The sequence below is a fragment of the Notolabrus celidotus genome, chromosome 15 (genome assembly GCF_009762535.1).
Source record: "Notolabrus celidotus isolate fNotCel1 chromosome 15, fNotCel1.pri, whole genome shotgun sequence".
NCBI lineage: Eukaryota > Metazoa > Chordata > Actinopteri > Labriformes > Labridae > Notolabrus > Notolabrus celidotus.
Window position 1 is genome coordinate 8854613 of NC_048286.1, and position 23244 is coordinate 8877856.

The following is a 23244-nucleotide window of genomic DNA, read 5'->3' on the forward strand; positions in this document are numbered from 1 at the left end:
TGTTTGCCCGGTAGGCAAACTGCAGGGGGTCCAGCAGGGGGCCTGTGATGTCCTTCAGGTGGCTCAACACTAGTCTCTCGAAGGACTTCATGACCACAGAAGTCAGGGAGACGGAATAAAGACCTCAGAAGTGAAGTGATCCACTAGACAAAATCAAGTATTCAATAAGTTGTTGTTGTATTCAACATGTTTGATTTTTGTCCTCTGGAAGTCCACATCAGATGTTTATCTGTTGATGTTTCTGAGGTTAATAGAGATGATTTATGCTACTTGTGTTGTCTCATACAGGCCAGCTGTGGCAAGATCTAACATGCATGTGGAGATGCATGTTGATACTGGGTGCAAACTGCCTCTGAGTCACTTTTCAGTGCAAGTCCTGATTCAAATCTTTGACCAAGAAGCAGTTCAGCCTTGCACATAGTGTGAAAAACATGTGTGCTGTATAGAGGCCTTTTTCTGTATTTAACTGTATGAGCGATCTCTGCCAGCCAGGAACAAATATGTTATGTTATTAAAATGTTCAAATACTTAAATTAATGCAGATATAAAACCTTACATATATTAGATCTTCTTCTGAGCGTAAAATAATGCAGCAACACCTGATCAAACTGGATCTGGAAGCATCAGTTTTAATGGTAATTCTTTTCTTCAGTATCCTATGAACCGAACATCATCATATTCTCTACCCCTGGCTTCTCAGGTATGATGCTTTGCAGATTTCTCTGTATCATGTTGTTATAAATTGAAGCAAGAGTACATCATGAAATATGATTACGACCCAGAGATCAGAATTATTAATATCAGGTTATGGTTCCTAGAAAGGAGCCCAGCTTAACTGATCACCAGAACCTTTAAATAACTCTGCCATTGACGCAATCTGTTCCTGGAAAAAAGGTTCACATTTGAAAGCCGTACACTATGCATTTATAGACAGGGATTTCTTCCTCTTCCTCTCCCTCTCCTCCTATCTTCATTTCCTCTCTCTGCATGTCCAACTTGACCCCGTCTTGTACTGCCGAGCTGCAGCCTATGGTGAGAGGAAGCATACACACTTGATAAAAATGAATGATTTTATTGGAGGATAACACTAAGCTGGTGTGCAGAAGGGCCCGTTTTATCCGGGCTTTGCGTGCGAGTTGTAGTATTAGCTACATGACAGATTTCCCTGCTGGACGGGCAGATGCCCCCCACCCCACCCCGCCCCGCCCAAAGCGCTGTGGAAACGCCATGTGTCACTGAATCTGAGCTGGGATAAGACGTCTGTCACACTGAGCTCTGAATGGGATCTGAATCACTTTGTGCATCATACTTTAAAGACATGACGGAACATCCTCATCATCTGTCCTCTTAGATTTTTTCATTTAATACTGATCGGATTGGTCTGAAGTGAAGATTTACAACATGTGGATCACATGTAGAGTCCATTCATGCAGCCTGCCCACTGGCTTGTTTTAAGTCTGATGTGGTAACAGATGTTGGTATGTGATACAGGCTATTACCATTTCTGTGTGAACGAAGTGGTCAGTAATCATGTCATGTGATCCGCTGTCTGCATTAGAGTAAATACTTCCTCATTAGACTTGGCTTCGACCTGATGATGGAAATGTTACGTAAGATATCCAAATAGATTAATGTTCTTCAGGCCTTTTACAGAGTCTGCTAACATTATGCAAACTCTGCTAACATGAAGCGATCACCTTTATTCCTCTACACTGGTGTTATGTGGAATTCATCATTACTATGATCTTCAGTTATTGTACATGAGTGTATAAACATTGGCATTATGATGTATGGAAATATCAATAAGAGCTTAAAACTGCAGAGATCTTCACTATTGAACTCACAAAGCTGCTTTATTGCTTTCATTGATGCGCTCTTTGTTGGTTCACTTACATTGATGGTTCCCTCTTGCAGCACTGCTGAATGTTGGCGGAAATCTTAGGATTGTTTATCTCATGTTTAACATAATTTGTCTTTGTTTTTTATAGACTGCACTGAGGAGACGAGGGAGCAGGGAAGCATTTAAAGACAAGAAGTCTACGAGTCAGGTAAGAAAACTTTAAACTATGATCATTATCCACTTTTCTTCTAAGCTGAGAAACATAAAATCTTTATTACAACACTATACTTTTTAAAGGCATCAAAGAATAAGGGCCTGTGTCCACTAATGGCATTTTTTTTTTGCTGGCAATGCCCTCAACTTCATTTACAGAGCGCTTCTCACCAGCACTTCCTATAGCTAGGTTACCCATGTTGTCTCCCGACACTTCTGCTGCCCTTAGTGCTGGGAGTGCAGTGACACAAATACAGCTGTGAAGGACTGTGGAATGTAGTTTACAATAATATTTAAAATAAAAGCAGGAAGCTGGTCAGAGATCCCTCTGATTTCTCAGTTTTGGATATGCGGATGGCAGTAATGTACAATTATTTGTTCATTGTTTTTTGTTTGTTTGTTTTATTGTTCCTAAATGTGCTTTGTAGACTGATGACAAATATTTTAACCTGACCTTTTATCCTTGAAAAATCAATAAAACCCTGTTTAAGAAAAAGAAAAAAGCTTACACCAAGGATGTTTTCTGGCTTACAATGCTCAGCACCAAAAACATTGAATTATCTTTTGTATGAATAATTGCCGCTGCAAGTGCAAAAAAAGGCTGATAGTGGACACAGGCCCTTAAATTGGGGATCTGCCAAACTCTTATTCCTCTGTTCCATAAAGTATCATCGCCATTCAAAATATATTATAAACAGAGTTTACACAATCCTTCATTGTCACTCACACACTCACAGTGAGGTGTATTTTCACTTGATATCAAATGCACTGACCTGTTGCTGTAAGTGCTTACTAAAGTATCACATGTAAATGACCCTATTGTTGAAAATGGTCCTCTGCAATCATAATTTGCTGCAGTTGGAAACATTGTTTTTGAAGCTTACATTGTTCAGCTGTTTTAGGAAACTATTGAGACCTTTTCAGCTCTCTAATTGGAGACTTTTTCATTAGTTTCTCAGCTTCAGTAGGATTAGATTTCCTTGAGGCTGAGTTTCACAGGCAGGGTAAAACAAGTTGAGACAATATAACGCATTGTTGACTCTGGTGTTTCAAGGGGAGTTGTTTTCAATCAGAGGAGTGTAAACTATGACAGGCTTTATTGTGGATATTGATTAAAGTTTCCTTGTCTCTATCACCCTGCCAGGAAGACAGTGCTGACCTCAGGTGCCAGCTCCAGTTTTTAAAGGAGGAGTCCAGCCTGATGAGAAAAAAGATGGCAAAGCTGGGCCGTGAGAAGGATGAACTGGAACAAGAGCTGCAGAAGTACAAGTCTGTTTACGGGGATGTGGACAGTCCTCTCCCCCTGGCTGAGTGTGCTGGTGGTGGTCCACACACCACACGTGAAGCTGAGCTGAGGTTAAGGCTCAAGCTGGTGGAGGAGGAGGCAAACATTCTGGGCAGGAAGATAGTGGAGCTGGAGGTGGAGAACCGCAGCCTGAGATCGGAGAACGATGACATCCGCTGTCAGTATGAAAGAGACTGTTTCGGGAGGGAACCTTTCTCCAGCATGCCCTCTTCACCGTATGGAGGGGATGCACTAGATTCAGCAAGTGAACTACGGCGTCATCTGCAGTTTGTGGAGGAGGAGGCCGAGCTCCTGCGGCGCTCCATCTCAGAGATCGAGGACCACAACAGGCAACTGACATCTGAACTTAATCGCTTCAAGTTTGGCCCAAGCGGTGGCAGCTCTGCGCCTGTGGGCGAGGAGGGAAGTGAGGGGGGATTATTCAAACCTGGGGGGAACGGTAACGGATCCAGCAGCGGGCTGATGATGGAGGAGCTTAAATCAGCCAGGTTGCAAATCAACGAGCTGAGCGGGAAGGTGATGAAGCTGCAGTACGAGAACAGAGTCCTCATGTCCAATGTGCAGCGCTGTGATCTGGCTGCTCACCTGGGCCTGCGGACAGGAAGTCCTCGAGACAGCGATGCAGACAGTGATGCAGGCCGGAGAGAAGCTGCTGATGAAGAAGAGGCAGGGCGACTTCTTCTCCTCCATCCAAAGAGGGAGGGCCCAATTGGGGGTGAGAGTGACTCAGAAGACCTGTTTGAGAAAACAACAACCACCTCAGGGTTCGGAAGCATTAAACCGTCTGATGGCAGTGAGCTCAGCGCCACTGAACTGGCCAACCGCAGGAGGGAAGAGCGGGAGTCGTTCGGCAACGTGAAACGTGAGGCAGAGAGGCTTGGGAAGACAGTGGACCGTCTCATCACTGACACCGACAGTCTGATCTTTGAAGGGAGGCTTCTGGTGACCACAGCTGAGAGCCTCGAAGCAGGGACAGTGTCCGGAAACAAACCAGACACTCAAGTCCTGGATACCATCAACACTCGCATGAAGGCTTTCCGCACGGAGCTGCACATCTTCATGGAGAAGCTGGACCATGTGGGGGAGGGGCTGAGAGAAAGGACAGATGATCTGTCACCCATGCCAAACCTCACAGAGTCCAGCAGCTTTCTGTCCACGGTCACCTCCATGTCCCGGGACTCTCCCATCGGCACCTTTGGAAGGGACCTGGTTACAGACTTCCAGGTAAGTTCAGTGGATCGACATCTTGTTACCTGTCTTACAGTTTTGAAGGTTACATCTCCCAGTACATTTCTGTGTTTTCTTTCTGTGGCTGCTTTGTTCTTTTGCAAAAAGAGGTAACAAGGGAGAAAACTTGAAAGCAGTTAGCCATAACAGGGTGATAATCAATACTTTGCAGCTTCAATTGATTAGCATTCAAACTCAGAAGCATCCCACTTGGTGGACAGATAATACATGGAGGGAAAAACTTCAGATGGCGTCACGTAAGACGGTTTCAGCAGTAAACAAATGTTAGTTTTCAAAATTATGTAAAGTACCTCACAGTATCCTGATGTTTAGGATGATGGAAACCCAGTGGTGTACTTAAGTTTGATAGAAAGGGCCCTAGATGTGCATTCATTTGTTGAACATTTAAAGCAGCGGTAAACTAAATGAGATCCTGAGTCAGCTCTGTGTGTAAAGATCCGCTCTAATTAAAGACAGTGGCAGCGCCATACATCTTTAGCAGAACACACACTGTCCGCAGCCTTTTCTGTCAATGGGAATCTAATTAAGCTTTAAGGATAGGTTCGGATTTTTTCAAGTCTATTTTTATTCAATATTCAGATGGCCATTTATACTTTGAGTGATTTATGGGTCACTGTAATCACTCCTTCTCTCCATAATGACAGCTGTGTGACTCTGTCGGAAGGAGAAAATTGCTTTGTTGATGATGTAGCCAACAGATTTTGACAAAGACGGAGAATGCCTGAGTAACGGGCAATCACACTGGTTCTCTTATAGTAATTTTATGCTTTGTTCTATTTAATAATGGTTACTAAAAGTATGGCAATGAGGTAAGAGGTCAGTACTAAATTAAAGAAGTGCTCTTTTAAAGCTGGCCAGAGTTAATTTAGGGTTTAGTCTTTAGTTCGCCAATTTTAATGGGAATCTTCTAAAAGTTGGGGCTTCCCTGTCAAAGCATCACTGTTTCCCTGGTTGTTATTTCTTTGCTCAACTATGTTAAAGACATGAACTACCTTTCAGAAAGATTGAATTTAGTACTTTGGCCACAGCCAAAGAGTGACCACAACTGAGTCCTGGTGTTGATACGCATAGATTAATCTTCAAGTTGCCTTGGGAGCCCCATGTCAATAACAGGTTGCTAGGACTTTAAGCAAACCCTGCTTTAAGGTCTATTGAGGACCTTTTTTAATGGACAACATTGTGCTGTATTGGAGAATACTTGAAACCAGTCATGCAGACAATACATACCATACAGGATCATTTTCAAATATAACTGTATACAGTTATACAGAAAGCACGCTTGATCTTGATTTTTCTGCATGGTTATATAAATGGGTTGTGTCAAGAGTTCCAATAACTTCTGATGTTTAATGTCATTTTTTTCTTCCTGATACTGAATTCAATACTCAGACATAAGTATCAGCTAAAAGCAAATTATGACAGTGCTAGAGAAAATAACATTATTATGATGATACAGTGTTCGGTATTAAACTAAAAGTACATGATACTTAAGATATGATGAGAGACAATACCATACATTAGGATACAATAAGTTAGAATAGTGTAGGACCTGATACGATATGATATGATATGATACAATAAAATACGATAAGATACTATTTTACATGGTATGGTATGATAAAATACCATGTAATATGATACCAATCAATACTTCTTACAAGATACGATACAATACAATTTGATACGATGAGATGAGACGACACGATTCAATATGGAATGGTAAGATACATACAACACTATGTAATGCAGGGGTGTAAAACATACAGCCCGCTGGCCAAAACCGGCCTGCCAGAGGTTCCAATCCGGTTCATGGAACGACTTTGTAAGTGAAAAAATTACAGAGAAGACATTTACTGCAATTTTTTTATAAAAGTAACTACTATTTCAAATGTGTCCTCTGGGGGTCGCATTAAATCATAGTGCTAACAGAGCGCACCTGAACTTTTTTTCTCAAAGTGAAAAAAAAAGATTACGTTCTGTTTGCATAATCCAACAGCTCTTTTTGTAGAAATATGGTTCATAAATGTGAAAGTTTTCAGAATTAACTAAAACAAAGGGAAAAATTTAGAGTTGTTGTTATTTATAAATGATCATGTTGTGATTTTACTGGTCCAGCCCACTTCAGATCAACTTGGGCTATATGTGGCCCCTGAACTGAAATGAGTTTGACGCCAGTAATGATACAATACGATAGTATAGGATACGATACGATACAATACTACACAATACAATATGATACAATTTGATTGGATATGATGTAATATAATTGTAAATAAAATATTATTGTGCACTTCATTGTCCCTGCAGGTTAATAAGTTAATAACTTAGTTAACTTAGTTAATAAGTTTTGATATTATATCCGTGCAATCACAGACATCCTTGCAGATATCTGATCCTGAGTTTTAGGCTGCATGGGAGCTATGAGATACCGGTTTGGAGATCAAAAAGCAATTATCTCTATCACTCCAACTCTTGGCATAAGTGTCTTGTGTTGGATAAGCGTTTCTGTGATACTGCTTTATCCATTAATTTTGGCTTTATCCAGGTATCATTTTTGTTGTTTTGAAGTAGAAATTGAATTTCTTAAGACAGGGTTGGTCGCTTTTAGTGAGAGAGAAAGGATTAGATCAACGTGACACAGGTTGGAGGACTTGAATAAAATCCGAACCTATCATTTAAAGCTTCAGGACTAAATAGATTCTAAGAGACCTTCAGTGCCAGTAACATGAGCCTCCCAGCTCAACCACACTGGAACCACCGCCACAACCAACGCCACCCCTCCCCTGACCCATCTCCACCGCCATCGCTTCTGCTGTAGCCACATTCACATCTGCATCTTCATGCACATCCTCATAGCCAGCAGCCCTGCCTGCCTCCTTCTCCCTGCACTCACTGTCTGCAGCCGCCCTGCTTCCAGTCAGCCAGGGCCAAGAGAGGGTGCTTGGGAGGTTGCTTTGTATGAATGGAGTAAGTACTAAAGAAGTTATGGCAGCTTCTTCCATTTGGCTCTATTCAAAGCTTTCCCTGACACAGTGAACTCTTGCATGATGAAGTTCAGTAAATATTTCCTCTCTACAGCTTTGCTACACCATGCTATCATTGTATGACTCATTATGACCCATAAATGGTGTAGCTATAATGTTGGCACAACATATCATCACACACACACACACACACACACACACAGACACACATTGGATTGGTACGATAGTGTTGCCAAGGAGATGAACTATAAAAATGTGTGTGCACTATCTGAAATAACCTCTGTTTGATGAAGACGAGTGTGAAGCAGAGTTGCATGGTGCTGTGTGAGCTGCCTGTGTGGAAGGACCTCGCTGGCTGGCTTCCTGCTTTTTGTTCTTGTTTTATTGCAGCTCAGTCAACACGTCAACATTCTCTGTGCTCTCCCAAAGCAGGTTCATTATCTGTGCTCTGCATGATCCAGCAGACATCTTGGATGTCTTCTCTAATCAGCCAGACAAAATAAACCGCAGCTCAAACATCTCCCCCTTAATCTGCTTTGTAGTGATAACTGCAGCTGGCTCCATGCTCATTCTATCCAATGACTTGTTTCTGCTTTGCTCCTCTGCTTGGAGGACTCGCTGTGTAGTCTGGGGGAAGCTGGGTGGTTTTGGCTAAAGCTAACTAGCTGAGAAAGCTTACAAAGCACTAACAACTCAAACCTGATCAAAACTAAAAGACCCTTTTCCCAATGTAAGGATGTTTAAGGTGGTCAAACTTGTAGAATCACAGAGTTTTGAAATGTGAGAGACAGAACAAAAAATGTCACTGTAGCACTGAAGAGTAGGATTAACAGTAAATGTATCTACAAACAGAAATGAAGTCAGAGGGGCATTCACCATAGCAAAAAAAATAAGTTGAAACCTTTTAGTTTGCTGTTTCTATTCCATAACACAATAAAGCTTCATGCAGTGATTGCACAATTTTTACATCTTATTGGAAATATTTTCTTAAAAGTTTGACTTTCAGATATTATTATGAAATGAGAATCTTGAGGTAAAAAGGAATAACTTGTCTTGTAACAGATGTATCACATCTTCAGATCTTAAAGTAAAATTTACAATAAAATTATGATATTAAAGTAGCCTGGCCTCACCAGACCCATCAGCCAGTTGGTTAATTGTCACTGGGAGGCGGGTCTGGAGCTTCAAATATATCAGACCAATTATAGTCTTAAAATATAATTGTCATAAACTTGTAGTTAAGATTTCTGGGTGTCTCTGAGTTCATGTGACTACTTTCTAAAGCGCTGGGACTGCTGTTTGGACATTAATCGTTTCATATCACATAAATATGACACGCACAGTTACAAAAAAAGAAAAGGTGGCGGATCCAGGTTATTATTTGTTATTATATTATGTTAGAGCTTTGACTGTATTAAGAACTGACAGTGCACCATCATTTCTGCCCGTTGTGAGGTTTGAAGCCAGAATACCTCCTCAGTGTGTGCTGACATATTGAGCTGGAGGAGCCAAGGCATGCGCAAGAGCATTCAGGCTGGTGGAGCAGCAGGACTAACATCACACCTCTTGTGCTACCCAAAGCAGACATTTTACTTACAGATTGAACATCAAAGATCCCTCAGTCAGTCAGGCGGTACAGTCCACAGCAGAACAGATTCTTGTGTGGATTTAAAGATGCTTATAGCTGTGGAATAACTTAGTGTTTGTTATGTTTTCTTACCCAAGAACATTGCAGGAGCTGCATTTGTCAGTATAGCTGTCAATCAATCAAATCAAACAACTATTTAACTAAACTTCTCAGAAAAAATGAACACTTACACACGAATCAGCTCAAGTGACTTTTATTATTAGTTTGACTCAAGTTATGTTTGTTATAATAAAAGAGGCGGGCTTTGAGCTATATACTGCTGCCATTCACCAGGGGGAGGTTTAGAAATGATGGCTTCCCATAGGATAACTATTGTTCTGTCCATTCTTTGTAGTCAATGTGTTATAAGTGTTTCCTCAAGATTATGGCGTCTGCGTCTTTTAAAAATGAGGCATGTGATTATGATATGTACAATGTATCATATATTTGTCAAATAGTCTTACTCACTTTATTTTAATTATTTCATTTTTATACCAATTTAGAAGCTGCAGCTTTTGCGTTTATTGTATTAGACTTTTTAAAGAGAACTTTTGTTAATGGCATGTATTTGCACACAAAAAGGAAAGACACATTTCTACCTTTAGCATGCAAAAAGTCAACAAAAAGGTTGTATTATTTTATTTATTGTATTTCTGTTCTGTTCCAACTATGATATGCTGTAGTTGTTGTATACACAGCTAATAGTTTGGCAATACCAAGTCGCTCCAAGTCCCCAATATTAAATTCATAACAATAACTCTCCAGTTTTTTCCTCTGGTGAATGCTCTCTGCTTCTGTAGGTACATTTTTCTGCTCACTAACTAAGAGAAACCTCACTTACATGAACACGTTGTGGGCAAAGTCTCAAAAGGGGGGCAACTAGCATGGTGCTGCTTTAAAGATCAACTGAACCCTATAAGTCCTGCAGTGTATTCAAAATGCTGTAATGTGTAAAACCAATGTGCATCGTACAGCCTTAGCTGACTGCTACTCCTACACACACGGCTGTGCACAGGCATGTGTTTTAAACCTTTAGCGTGCTAGCTCTCGCTCTGCAGTTTGCCGTGGTATCTCTCAGCTGTTGGTTTGGACTCATGTATCCCTCATTGCATGCGCTTCATAACAAGTGTTTTGCATTCTTTTCCTCCCCGATTCCCTCTCTTTGTTCCTCTTTGTGTTCCCGCCAGATGTTTCAGCCCATGATTTTGTTCATCCTCATTCTCGTTCTCTTCTCATCTCTCTCATACGCCGTCACCTTTAAGTTGGTCTTTCTCTTTGCGCTTTTCTTCGTACTCTAGTCCGTTTGTTCTTCTCCTCACCGTGTAGTCTGTTAGTTAATTTCCCCCCTCTGCTTATATTCTTTACCCATTTTCTGTTTTTTTCGTTTGTTTTCCCCGCCCGCTTTCTTCCCTTGTCCCCTCACCCCGTTTGTTGTCTTCTGTCTGTTTTGTCCACAATCCACCTCACACATCTCCTCCCCAACACCACCACCACCACCACCACCACCTCCTGCACCCCTGTATCCTGCACCTGTCACCCCATCCCCCTAAACCCTCACACCCACCGTCCCCTTCCCTTCCCTTCCCTTCCCTTCCCTTCCCCTTCCCCTTCCCTTTCCCCACCCCACGTCACTCACAGTCCGGTCAGAGGGATGAGCTGGAGTGGCGTCTAGGACAGGAGCGAGGCGTGGAGCCCCAGAGCCAGAGCCAGGGTGGGGGCCAGGCCCAGAGCAGGGGAGCCCCGGGACTCACTAGGTACCACAGGCCCCTGGCTTTGAGAGCAGAGGTCAGTGCCTCCTCCCTCCCTCCTCCATCTCCCTTCCACCTGTGGGACTGAGTTGACACTGGCTCAACTACGAGCCTCGTACACGGGCCTTGTGTTGATCCGGACTCTACTTTCTAATCCTTTAAACTGATTGTAAGACTAATCTGGTTTGTCTTTAAGGAAAGCGACTAATTTCTTTCTCATTGTTAGCTGTTGTGAGCTCTGCAGTGCTAATGGATGCTTCAAAACCACCCAAAGCATGTTCGAATACTACACATTGCATCTTATGCACAACTGACGTAAGAGAAATTAGGCAAAAAAATTAACTAAATTAATTCAGTCACGCTTCTGCTAAATGCATTTTGAAAGCTGACTGGTTGAATGAGGGCTATTGTTTACAAAAAGACATGTTTTGGGTGAATGTTTTGTTTTTGGAGTGTCTGTTAGAAGCAGTGCACAATGAGAAAATACAAAGAGACTTCACTAAAATAAGACAATTGGTCATATTCAGGATTAGAGGAGTTAGAGTTTACAGTTTATCTAATAAAGACAAAGACCATTGAAGATATTAAGTATGATATAGCCATATTAAGTTACTTCTTCGGACTGTGTTTTAGACCTTTGGAAGTCTCTTCTCATTTCAAACAAACCTTTCCAAGTATTTTTTGGCTCAATGTGTGCCAACTTTGGATGATTTTAAATCCCAAGGATCCAAATTTCCACAAATGGTTTCTTAATGATCCAAATGCCACTCAGTCCAGCATGTCTAGTGACACTCCAGCCACAGTCATTTTTTGATGCTCAACACGATTTCACTTCATTCACTCTCTCTATTTCCCACTGAATATCCACTCCTACAGCCACTGGTCTTTATTTTCTCTTTTTTTTATTGGTTTAACATTTGTTTTTGTTTTTAAAGTTCTAACCATGTGCCCTGGGACATTTTGTGATTGATTTACTCCTTTGAAGAAGTAGATTATAAACTTTAAGAAGACTTTTGAAAGTACATCTCTTTTATTGCCTCATACTTCTTACAATTTAATGTTGCCCTTTAAAGCTTTGTGATGGAGCGGCCATGCACTGCTACAGCTTATCGACTTGTTCAGTGCATGTATGCACTGAGTGTATCACCGCTGAGTCTGCACACAGTGCACTCTGCAGCGATGCCCCCTGGCTCCGGTTCATCACTACCGGCTGCACTGTCATGACTCGACTCAGCAGGTTAAATGCATGTAAGAGTACAGCTTACATAGAAGTATCACATTCCCCTTTAACGCCCACACACACTGAGAGAATCAAAGAGAACAATCAAAAGGCCAGCGGTAACATTGCAACAGAAGCTCAGATCGGTTAAATCCTTCAGTGACTCGGCTGTTTAATAAAGCAGTGGTGTAATGGCAGGACTCTGTGATTCATAATCGCTGCCTCATGCTTGCGTTCATAGAGAAGTTATTATGTAATGCAAAGTACTGGCAGCGCTGATGTGACACATTACTATTACAGTTACAGTTATGGCACATTCATGTGGGTTTCTTTGTGTCCCTGTGCTCTCTGCCCCAGTCTAATCTGAGAGAGGGAATGAATGAATGGGAAAGCAGCTTGGATATGGCCGGATTAGCACTGCACTGTAGGCCTGGGTGATTTGCATTTGACATTGGGCTGACAGGGAGGTGATCCAGGGTCCGGTACACACTGAACAGCTCAACTTACTGTTAGTGTGCATCCTGCACAGGGGATAGAAGACAGAAATCGCCTTATAAACTGCTGCAATTTCAGAATTGTCAGAATCTGCACTGCCTGTTCTTTCACACTGACAGAAAGTGATGTGTGCGAGCGAGTCACAAAAGAAGAATCATTACATTCAAAGCCATTAACATTAGCATCTCATTTCCCTCTGAGCATTTTTTCACCTAAGATAATTAAATGTCACATACATTCAGTTCCTAATACAGTTTCTGGCATGAATGATATTAAAGTTGATGTTCTTTATCAGCAATAATAAATGCCACAAGTCAGCTACTATTAGTAATGTTAATTTATTGTGATGGAATCCAGAGTTTAGATGCAGCTTTCTTTTTTGAGTCAAGTAAATGAGATTACAAGATGAATTGTTAGCGTCATGTAGCTCTCGTGACAAACATGCACTCTTTCAATGTACAATGGCTGTGTCCGAAATCACAAACTCCACCTACTCACTGAGTTTAATGTAGACTTTATAGTGAGCTCAACAGTGAGCACAATAAAAAAAAAAAATTAATTGATCTTGCCAGATGCAAAATAACAACGTCATTGCTGTTCTGCATTTAAAATGTGCAGGTCAACATTGGTTTGAGATAGTAATAGATGACAGTACGAATTTTGGTAATATCTGGTATTCTGGTAATAATTTGCAACTTAAATTGCAAAAAAGTTGTGACTGTTGTTAAAGACAGATTTTGATGGGTTACAAATCCTTTAAGGCCTACTGTATGTTAAATTAAACATTGTGCAAAGACAATAAATCAAATGTTGAAACTGAAAAGCTTTCAGACGTAAAGATAGGAAAATGTGCAACACTGTGAGAGACTGTGTGAGCAAACAGTCCAACAATTTCGGAATAATACTCCACCGCATAAAATTTTTAATTTTGAAATAGGGGTTGTAATACTGAGCATATTTTCATAAATAGTTCAAGATAAGAAATAGATATGTTCTTAATATAATAATGAAAACCTAATTTTGCATCACAACTCAGTTATTTGTCTTGTGCACAACAGATTGTAGTCTCCTGCCTGTCATCACCAACATGAAAAAATAACGTTTCTCTGTAGAAAATCATGTAGCCTACTCTTCACAAAACTGCTTGATTTCAGTAAAAATGTCACCAAAGAATTACAAATTGCTTGGTTAGTGACATTTGGTCGTGCACTACACAGTACATTGTGGGATACACTGAGTTCTCTGTATAGGGTGTAACAACCCTCACTCACATTTTGGACAGCCCTACAAAATGCTGAATCTTCTATAAAGTGCACTTTGTAGTGAGAAGTGTGATTTCGGGCACAGCCAATGTTTGATGCTTAAATTTCAAAGACTGAGAGTCGGACAGTTGTAGTTACATAGTTGGAGATTGAATGTTTAAATTCATTCCTTTGCTCTGTTTCGCTTTTCATGTCTCTCAGCCAGGTTGTTAGTCAGGATACCTTAGCCTATCAGAAACATTGGAAACTGGGGTACACAGGTAACTTAGCATGAAAGCTATGGTAATTTTATTAAGATTCACTAATTCCCCTGTCATTTCTCTTTTGTTTGGTCCATACATATATCAAAATGAAGAAGTTGTTGGCCGAGGGTTTATGTGCTTATTAATAAGCAGGGAGTTGCAGCTCCCCTGAGTAGCGCCCTCATTATGATGTCAAGCCTTCAGGAAGTTGCTCTTAAAGTTTATATTTAGAGTGTCTTGTTGGCAGGTACTTTTTTAAACATGGAGTAAACTAGGTTAGCTGTTTCCCCTTGTTTCCAGTAATTCATAGGCTACGCTCAGCTAACCAGTTGCTATATGTGGCTTTATATTTGGCTAAAAGACTTAGGAGTGTTATCAGTCTACTTATAAGACCTTCAGTTACAGAGTGTGATTCCCAAAAGTCGGCTGTCACTTTTAGATTTCGATGATTTTCTTTGAGCTTAGATGAAAAACTCTGATGTTAGTGGATGAAGAAATATGAAGTCAAGCTCAAAAGTGCTGCTTTAAATTATGATCATCTCCTGAGACGTTGCAGTAGAAGATATTTTGGGTTTCTGTTTGTGTGAAAGGCAGACACATTTTGAAGATTCAGTCCTGCTCAGTGAATTTTTACTTTTCTCTGAAAACTGAAGAAACAAATACATCAAGTGGAATCATCTCATACATAAATCCTTTTTATTTTGGTTGACAGACAAATCAAACTTTAAAGAAGGACAAACAGAATGATCGTGAGCTATCAATATGTGATGAAATGTTTTCAAAGTGTTGCTATAGAGTGACTGTGTGCTGTGCTGTTGTGGGTTCAGCTCCGGGACACGCCTGCTGCTGACATCCAGTTTCGCCTGGATCATGAACGGAGGCTGCGGGTAGCGACAGAGGAGCGGGAGGCTGTCGTCTCTCTGCCTCAGGTACAAACACACAGTCAGTCACGCCATGGTGGAATAACTTCAATATTTTGACCATGAGCGGAAGAACAGTGGACACACTTTACTAAAGCATGAAGATGATTTTAGTTGAGTCTCACCAGTGAACACAGAAGAAAGTTTCGTCTGTTCTTTGGTGCAGACTTTGTTCCATCTATCCAGCTCAAAGTTGCAGGGCTTGTTCTATTTCCAATTTTTCTTTTGCTCTTGGAACATGCCAACTGGACTTTATTTACTTAAAGATGAGGTTCAAAATATGATCAGCATTGCATCTATGCTTGCAAAATGATCCAAATAAGCTGAATTTATTCAAAGGAAATGTTATAAAAGTATGGATCTATATTTTAAAGCTCCTGTTAGAACTTTTTAGCTGGTCATGAAACAGAGTGAAATTGATTCCAATGCCTAAAAAAATAAAAAGTATCCCAGTACTCTACACTCATTACGATTAAAAGGTCTTGAAACATGACAGCTTTGAGTTATATCTTTTTATGTTCTTTGTGAATCTGTCTTCTCGCTGCGCCCTCTCACAGCAAGATGACGAGCGTTTGCGTATGGAGGCTCAGCGTGGCAGTCTGGAACTGCAGGGACTCCAGAGTCACGACGTGTCCTGGACCCAGGAGAGAACCATGCTGCAACAAGAGGTCCGCCTCTTCAGACGCAACACCATCATCTTCTACATGAAGCTCAGGTCCATCCTTATGCACTGGAGGCTCGAACGCAGGGACGAGTCCACAGAGGAGACGGAGCAGCCAGAGGTGAGTCAGGCGGTTGATGCAGGACAGGTGTTAACCCATGCAGCACTGAAGCATTGCCAGCTTTGACTGGAGTAGAGCTATCAAGAATGAAATGGCGTAAAAGGCAGAAAAAACAAGCGACTCATGCTAAGTTGATGTCAGTTTTGCACCATTTGAGGTTGCGATTCTTCTACCAGAGTGCTGAGGGAATTTATTTTTATCCATTGTTGATTCACTTCAAAAATTGGGATATTAATCATTCTCTTAATGTGTTGTGCTATTTATTCGGTTGAACATACACATGATGAGCATTCATAAGATCTGCACCTACATCCCTCAGCAGGTTGAAGTATTTTCCCCTTTGAAACAGATCCCCTCTCAGTCCCTCCTTTTAATACCAAACAAACTTCTTCATGGCTGTCACCATCATATCTTTGTTGTCCAATATTTCTCCTAAATCCTGAGTCAGGCACTGTTTATGCAGCTCTGTGTTACTTAGTCTTAAATTAATTTCTTATTCATTCATTGCCTCGTAGTGAATAGTAAATTGGCCCTGCAGATGGTGCAGCAGAGAGGGGCCCAGGTGGATCTTACTGGATGCTTATTGCACGCCCTTCACCTGACACTGAGTCCAAACAGAATATTTTCTCATTTCTGAAGTTAATTTATTTTCGAAAGCCTGTAATCATAGTCATAGTTTTGCTCCACTGTGCTTACAAAGTGAAACCGTGGAATAAAATGACGATTCTTGATTTAATGAATCAGATGGAAACCAGGAAGAATGGCAGAGTTTCAGTGTTGTCCTGAATGGACTCACAGACTTTGATGCTCTGTCTTTATTGCTCTCTCAGGGTTCACACCCAAACCTACAACTGACATGAGGAAAACTGCCCCAAACAAGTTAATTTTATGCACACAGTATTTATTCATCAAGTGTGGTTTAATGAGAGCAGTTTGAAGGGAGCTGTGGATAACAAAGGTAAAAGTCTAAAAAGTAGAACACATTAAAACCTTCACATCTGCATGAAAACAAATGTAAGAATTGGTGAACTGGTGTAATGAAATACAATTTGGATCAAAAAAGATCAAATCAGCTAAATAGATCAAGTGAAACAACTTTCAGTCTCAGTGGAGACATTCAAAGACTGTGTTTTTTGGGACTCTCCGGTATGAGACACTCATTAGATCCAGTAAATCAGTGGGTTTGCCTTCCCTACTGTAGAGATCAAAGATAAATTGGCTGTTTTCCCAGGAGGTCTTTATAAATCTATACCTGGGACTGCAAATCTCTTCTTTCTCACAGAGAGGGCAGCAAACTACACTTCTGAACAAGTCACAGTTATAACTCGGAAAGCTGTCACCTGATATGTATTTCACTGTGCTTTGTTATGAAACCTTAAGGTCAAGTAGGAGATGTTGGGATCATGTTTGTGATATTACTTTGAGCTTTCAACACTTTAGGACAGTGATTTTAATCTGATCCTTTCACAAACTCTTCCCATGGTTCCCTTCCTTGTCAACTTTTACTTTATGTCAAACAGCCAAAGTGCTGTACGATACACAGAAGAGCAATACATAAGAAAAAAATAATTTCAAAGGATTAAGAGACAACATATTTAACAAAACAGAAAATACAGAAAAATATTGTGTTTCATATCTTTATTTTCTTCCTGTCTTTACCAGTCATAAGTTGTTCCTGTTTAAGTATTCCAGTGTTGTTGTTACTTTTCATAATTTCTTCTTTCAGCTTTGTGTGTGTTTTCATTTGATGCCCATGTTTCTTGTTTTATTTTGGAAATCCTTGACCCTAGTCAGGTTTTTTGGCATTTTGCACCTCCAGTTTCCTTGTCATCACGTCCATGTTTTTTCCATTTGGATGTTTTTTTTGGTTAGATTCACAGAATACATCCATTTTAGAGATGTTCAAATTAAGGGGGCTGCTGTGGCTCAGTGGTAGAGTGGGTCATCTCTCAAATGAAAGGTTGGTCGTTCGATCCCAGCTTCACTGTCAACATGCCAAAGTGTCCTGATACTGAACGCCAAATTGCTCCTGATGGCAAAGGTAGTGTGTGAATGTGCAGTGAATGGTTAGTTTATACTGATTGGCAATTTTGTAGTATCCTCTGCCCTCAGTGTATGAATGTGTGTGAATGGTTGAATTTGACATGGTGTAGTTAATTTGTTCTTTAACTTTAAGAAAGTATCATATACACATACCTAGAAAAATAGAAATTGGTGTTAAACTAAGTACATTCGTGATTGTAGTTGTCCACAAGCAGGTATAGATGTGATGTGTAAAGGACTCACTCTCATTCATGATATATCTCTGCCTTCTACTCAGTGCACGCTGGGAAAAGCTCAGCACCATCGAGCCTGAGACAGAGTGTGTTTGTACAGAAAAAAAAAAACAAGTGCATGAATTAAAACACAGACCTCTCATTGCTCTGTCATCTGTTCCAGTTTGAGAAGTTGGAGGGCATCCCAGAGTTGGGAGTGATAACGGAGCAGGCGGAGGGAGAGTCCGATCGAGACGACAGACTGTGTTTACCTCAGACTCCAGGGGACGTCCGCGACACAGGGCCCTTCATCCCTCTGCCGTCGCCTGACCGACACCTGCAGCACCAAAGACAGGTACTAACACGGCTGCAAAACCTTTGACATGGTTCCTGCTTCAGTTTCAAATATAATCATTGTGGTCTATCAAAGAGGAAGTAAAGCAAGAGTTGTGCTCTCAGAATTATAAAATCAGTTTACTAAGACTGGATCATTTAGTTGCAGCCGTTGTATACTAGATACATAAAATGGTCAGGCATAACATTTAACTGCACACGAGAAACTATTCTCTTTCACAAGCTATAGATTAACTTACTGTATACTATAAAGTGGCAATATGCAACATCTACATTCAAATGGAAAAAACCCTGCCTCTCCCTCTTCAGACTGAGCATTTTTTCTAAACATAATAATACAAAGGGACAGATGAACACAGACACAGATCAGAAACAGCATTATTTAAGGGACCATTTCAATTAGTAACATTCATTAGTAACCCGCAAAAATTAAACCCGGTTATTCTAACCAGAACTCTTATGAAATAAATAAATAAATAAAGTGGATTGGATTGGATTGGATTAAAATAATGTTTCCTTCTGCAGCTTTAATATTCTGTTCCCCATGATATACACATTAAAATAACAACTTTATTTGTATTACCACGCACATAATTGGCAGTTTAACTCTAGAGCAAAAAGTGCAAAGGACATTTACCAGTAGTATGTTTTATTTCCCTTTATAGATCGGTGTAGTGAAAGAGTTTGGACCTCTAATGGGCCTTTTATTTTTGTTTTCATTCGGTGTCATTGTGTGCAAATGAGTGTCTGGCAGCCGTTCATTAGAGCTGTGTTGGCATGGTATGCTGATGAGAATTTTGGCCTAGATAACCAGTTAGAGGCAGTAATTATTTTGAGTACACCCAGTTTTGAGCTTACTGTTCCAACAACAACATGGACTCTGAGTTACATGCTTAGAGGACATTTTACTCCGACATTGCGTGCATTGCTGTCAGTACGTCTGTTGACCACTTCTTCATCTGTAAAAGCAAAGAAGGAGCGTAGGCATTTCTGGTTTTGATGCATTATTAAGCAGCTGTAAGTGCTCTACTCTGTCCTGTGTTTTATTTTTTTCACAGCATCGTAAAAAAAAAGTTTGTACAGTGATCTAATGTCGTCATTTTACTGTGGGCAGCATTCCAGCTCGCCATATGACTATATTAAGCTTTATGCACAGAAAAGCAGAAATACAGACTTGCTTTAGTAAGCATTTGCACACATGGGTACTATAGCAGAGCTGAGCATGCACAGATGATAAATCCTCCAGCTGGAGGTGAGATAATACTATGTTAATTTGTGGAAACATCATTGGAAGTTTTTAGCGTGGACCTGGACATAATTTAAGCAGTTTGGCAGCTTCGGGAAGGAGACATCCTGATTCATCCCCTCTGGTGCTGCCAATGTCTGATACTGTTTAAGAGATTAAGTGTATTTAAATACTGTAAATACTGCAAATGAGATGATTAGATTTACCCCTCCTTGTAAACTTTTATCTTATTAAGTGCAGGGAGGCCTGATTAGTATACTAGTATTTACGTAAAAACTAACATTACTCTAAATGGTTAACTTCACATGACATAAGAGTTCTCAGATCAGCTTCAGATATCTGGAGCAACACTTAAAATGATTGAATTTACAGGGTGGTGCCCTGGTTAGCACTGTTATGTCACTTTACGAGAGTCCTTAGTTTGAACCCTGACTGGGACCTTTCTGTTCCTGAGCCAAGACATGGTGAATTTTGTCCTCGTACTCCCCCTAAAGTGTGTTTGACTGATGATATGAACTATCCAATTCAAAAAAAATTAGAAACATTTTTTCTTTGCTCTTAAGGTGGGCATTTTGACATGGTGTTAATGGGGTCGCTTTGGCTTTTGGAGCCAGCCTCAAGTCGACACTTGAAGAACTGCAGATTTTAGCACTTGCTCTTTGGCTTCATTTTTTTATATATGAAGTTGCTGCTGGTTATAACCTGTCAGGATGAGGTGCTGTCTGCCTCTGCATCTTTTCTGGTTTGATTGCTGCAACAAGTTAGGATTTGATATTAAAAGCACCCCGTGGACATTTTACTCATTGCTGGAGCTATTTAGCTTTTTTAATATGTATTTTGTGAGGAAGGGAAGAAGAAGATTGCTTGCACGTTGGGGTTTCCTTGTTAATACAGTAGTCGAAAGTAGTGCAGGTCTTCCAGTCACATCTTTGTCATTCACTGTCAAATAAGAGCTTGGTGGTTTTGCTACTGCTTACAACAAGGATTCCCTAATTGTGTCTAAATTGGAAATGCCTCATGAATATTCAACATGTATTAGATTAGACCTCAAGGATACACACAAGTGTATTTGGGAGTAAAACTCTGAATGTAAAAGGAACTGTGTACTTTGTTTATAAAGAAAAGTCCACTGAGTCTCTTTAACTTTAAATCAGCTAATTAGCCTGTAAGCTAGCTATCAGGCTGCACTACTTGTAGCTGGCAGGCTTGAATTTCTTTTTGAAAAACATCCCTTATCTTGGGAATCGTGGTTTATTTTCATGAGTGAATCCATTACATGTTTACTATGGTGATGTGTGGATATTTAGACAGACAGTAAAACAGGAGGAAACATCAGTTTTATTGTTTGTCTTCTTTACTGGCAGTGCTCAGCCTGTATTGAAGTGCTCTGGCCTTTTAGCGCCTGATATCATATAATATCGTTTTCTCAGCCGAGCTGTGCTTTAGTGATACCTCAAGGTGATGTTTTAGGCACAGACTCCTTTGTGTTTCACCACCTCCTGCCAAGACCTGTGCTCTCTACGGCACACAGCTCTGTTCACATCTCTCTTAGCGGACAACTCAGGAATAACATGCTGTGACCCGGTGCATGTCATACCTCCTGAAGCACTTATAAACTCAAACATAAACCGTCTAAAATGTCTCAAAATCCCCATGCTTCATACTCGACTAAAATAAATCAGCATGTTAGATGCCCAACAGGTTTTTTGTTGCAGCTCTAATTACAGCACTGCTCCTGAGGGATTTCCCTTAATATCCACTGATCTGTTTGTAGGATTTTTTGAACGGGGAGCTTACACTTACCCACATTCTTGTGTTCATATTTTAGGTCCTTAAAGGCAGGAATATAGAAAAGATAGATGGGAAAGAACAAAGGTTTTGAAAAACAGGGCAAGAAGACAGATGGGAGACAGTAGAAAGTGGAGTCACTTTGATTTATAAGGCACTTACGAGGCAGGTTAGTCTCAAAGAGGACGCAGGCTCAGATCACAACAAGAGACAAGACTATCAAGATAAGATAGAACCTGCTGAACTTACTGTAACCATGTGCTAGAGGTGTGTTGTTTAAACATTTCCTAATCATGTACTTTGTCTCATTTCCCAGTTTGGGGAAAACCGACAAATGCTGCAGGCCCTGCGGACGCTGCTGGAGGAGTTTCGGGAGGAGCTGCGGGAGGAGGAGACGCGGCGATGCCAGCTGCAGCAGGCCTACGCCAATGACAAAGCCGCCTGGGAGGTCAAGTGGACAGAGATGAAGTGCCAGGTCGCAAAGGTACAGATGGCGTCTCAGCGCCCACCTTAAAGAGACAGGGCACAATCTGGTGTAGGAAACTAACGGTGCTCTCAGTGAGCAGCAAGGTGACAGTAAACATGTTGACTTGTTCACAGATGAAATCCCACTCAGGGCAGAACGCTAACAAGCTGAAAACAACAAATCTTTTCAGCTGCTCCCCTTGGGCTAAACACAGTCTTCTCTAAAAGTGCAGCAGAGAAATGAAGCAGGGTTATAATCTATTTCACAAGTGCCAACACAGAGAAAGAATCCAGTTTATAAAGTTTATAAAGCACCCTTCAGCAATGAAAGCACGAGAGGAAGGACAGCAAAAGAAAATATGATGAATCACTTGCTTTGCTGCATGTAATTGGTATATTCTGTCATTGTGAAACTAATTGATTCAGCTCTGTGCCTAATTGTGGAGGGTTCCTCATTTTTTTATGAACATCTGTTAAAGTGCTCTTATTTTCTTAATGTGTGTGTAAATACTTAGCAGATCCTCATCTCGGCTGATATGAACAGTGAAAGCTGAAATCAGTCATGTAGTACAGGAGCAGCTAATTATTTTATCAATGTAAAAAAAGATTTGAATTTGCAAAGCGTCCAAAGAAATCTTAACAAACTTTTCTTTCAGAAAAGCATTCATTTACAATATTCAGATGCACTCACACATTGTCTTTTGGATTATAGACCAAGAAAGGAAGCATTTACATCCCCAAAATGTTAATAAAGGAAACATATGCTAATTTTAAATTTGATTACAGCAACATGTATCAGCTCTTCTTTTAACAACACTCTATGATGTAAAGTGAAATGTCCTTTAGCTGCTCAACAGTTTGGCTCTTTCTGTCATGTTTTTTGTTTCATGATGCATCAAATGTTTTCATGGGTGACAAGTCAGGACTGCAGTCAGGCCAGTGCAGCACCTCGACTCTTCTAATACAGAGCCATACTGTTGTAATACGTGCAGAATGTGGTTTAGGATTGTCTTGCTGAAATGTGCAAAGTCTTCCCTGAGAAAGGCATTGGCTGGAGGGCAGCATATGTTGCTCCAAAACCTGTATAAACAACTCAGTATTAATGTGTTAGCAACTCATGCCGTAGACGCTGATGCATCCTCATACCATCACAGATGCTGGCTTTTGAACTGTGCACTGATAATAAGCCGGGTGGTCCCTTTTTATGTGTCAAATGTCAAATTTTCACTCGTCTAAGGACCATTATTCTG

General features: G+C 40.6%; 1 protein-coding gene across 1 annotated transcript in view; it reads left to right on the plus strand.

Moving 5' to 3' along the window:
* Window positions 1-23244, plus strand: part of LOC117826186 (microtubule cross-linking factor 1) — a 78904-nt gene that overhangs the window by 37350 nt on the left and 18310 nt on the right. Inside the window, 7 exon segments of the mRNA XM_034702075.1 lie at window positions 1989-2048; window positions 3198-4583; window positions 10857-11003; window positions 15012-15113; window positions 15662-15886; window positions 18326-18496; window positions 21846-22013. Coding sequence (XP_034557966.1) covers window positions 1989-2048; window positions 3198-4583; window positions 10857-11003; window positions 15012-15113; window positions 15662-15886; window positions 18326-18496; window positions 21846-22013 — 2259 coding nt within the window.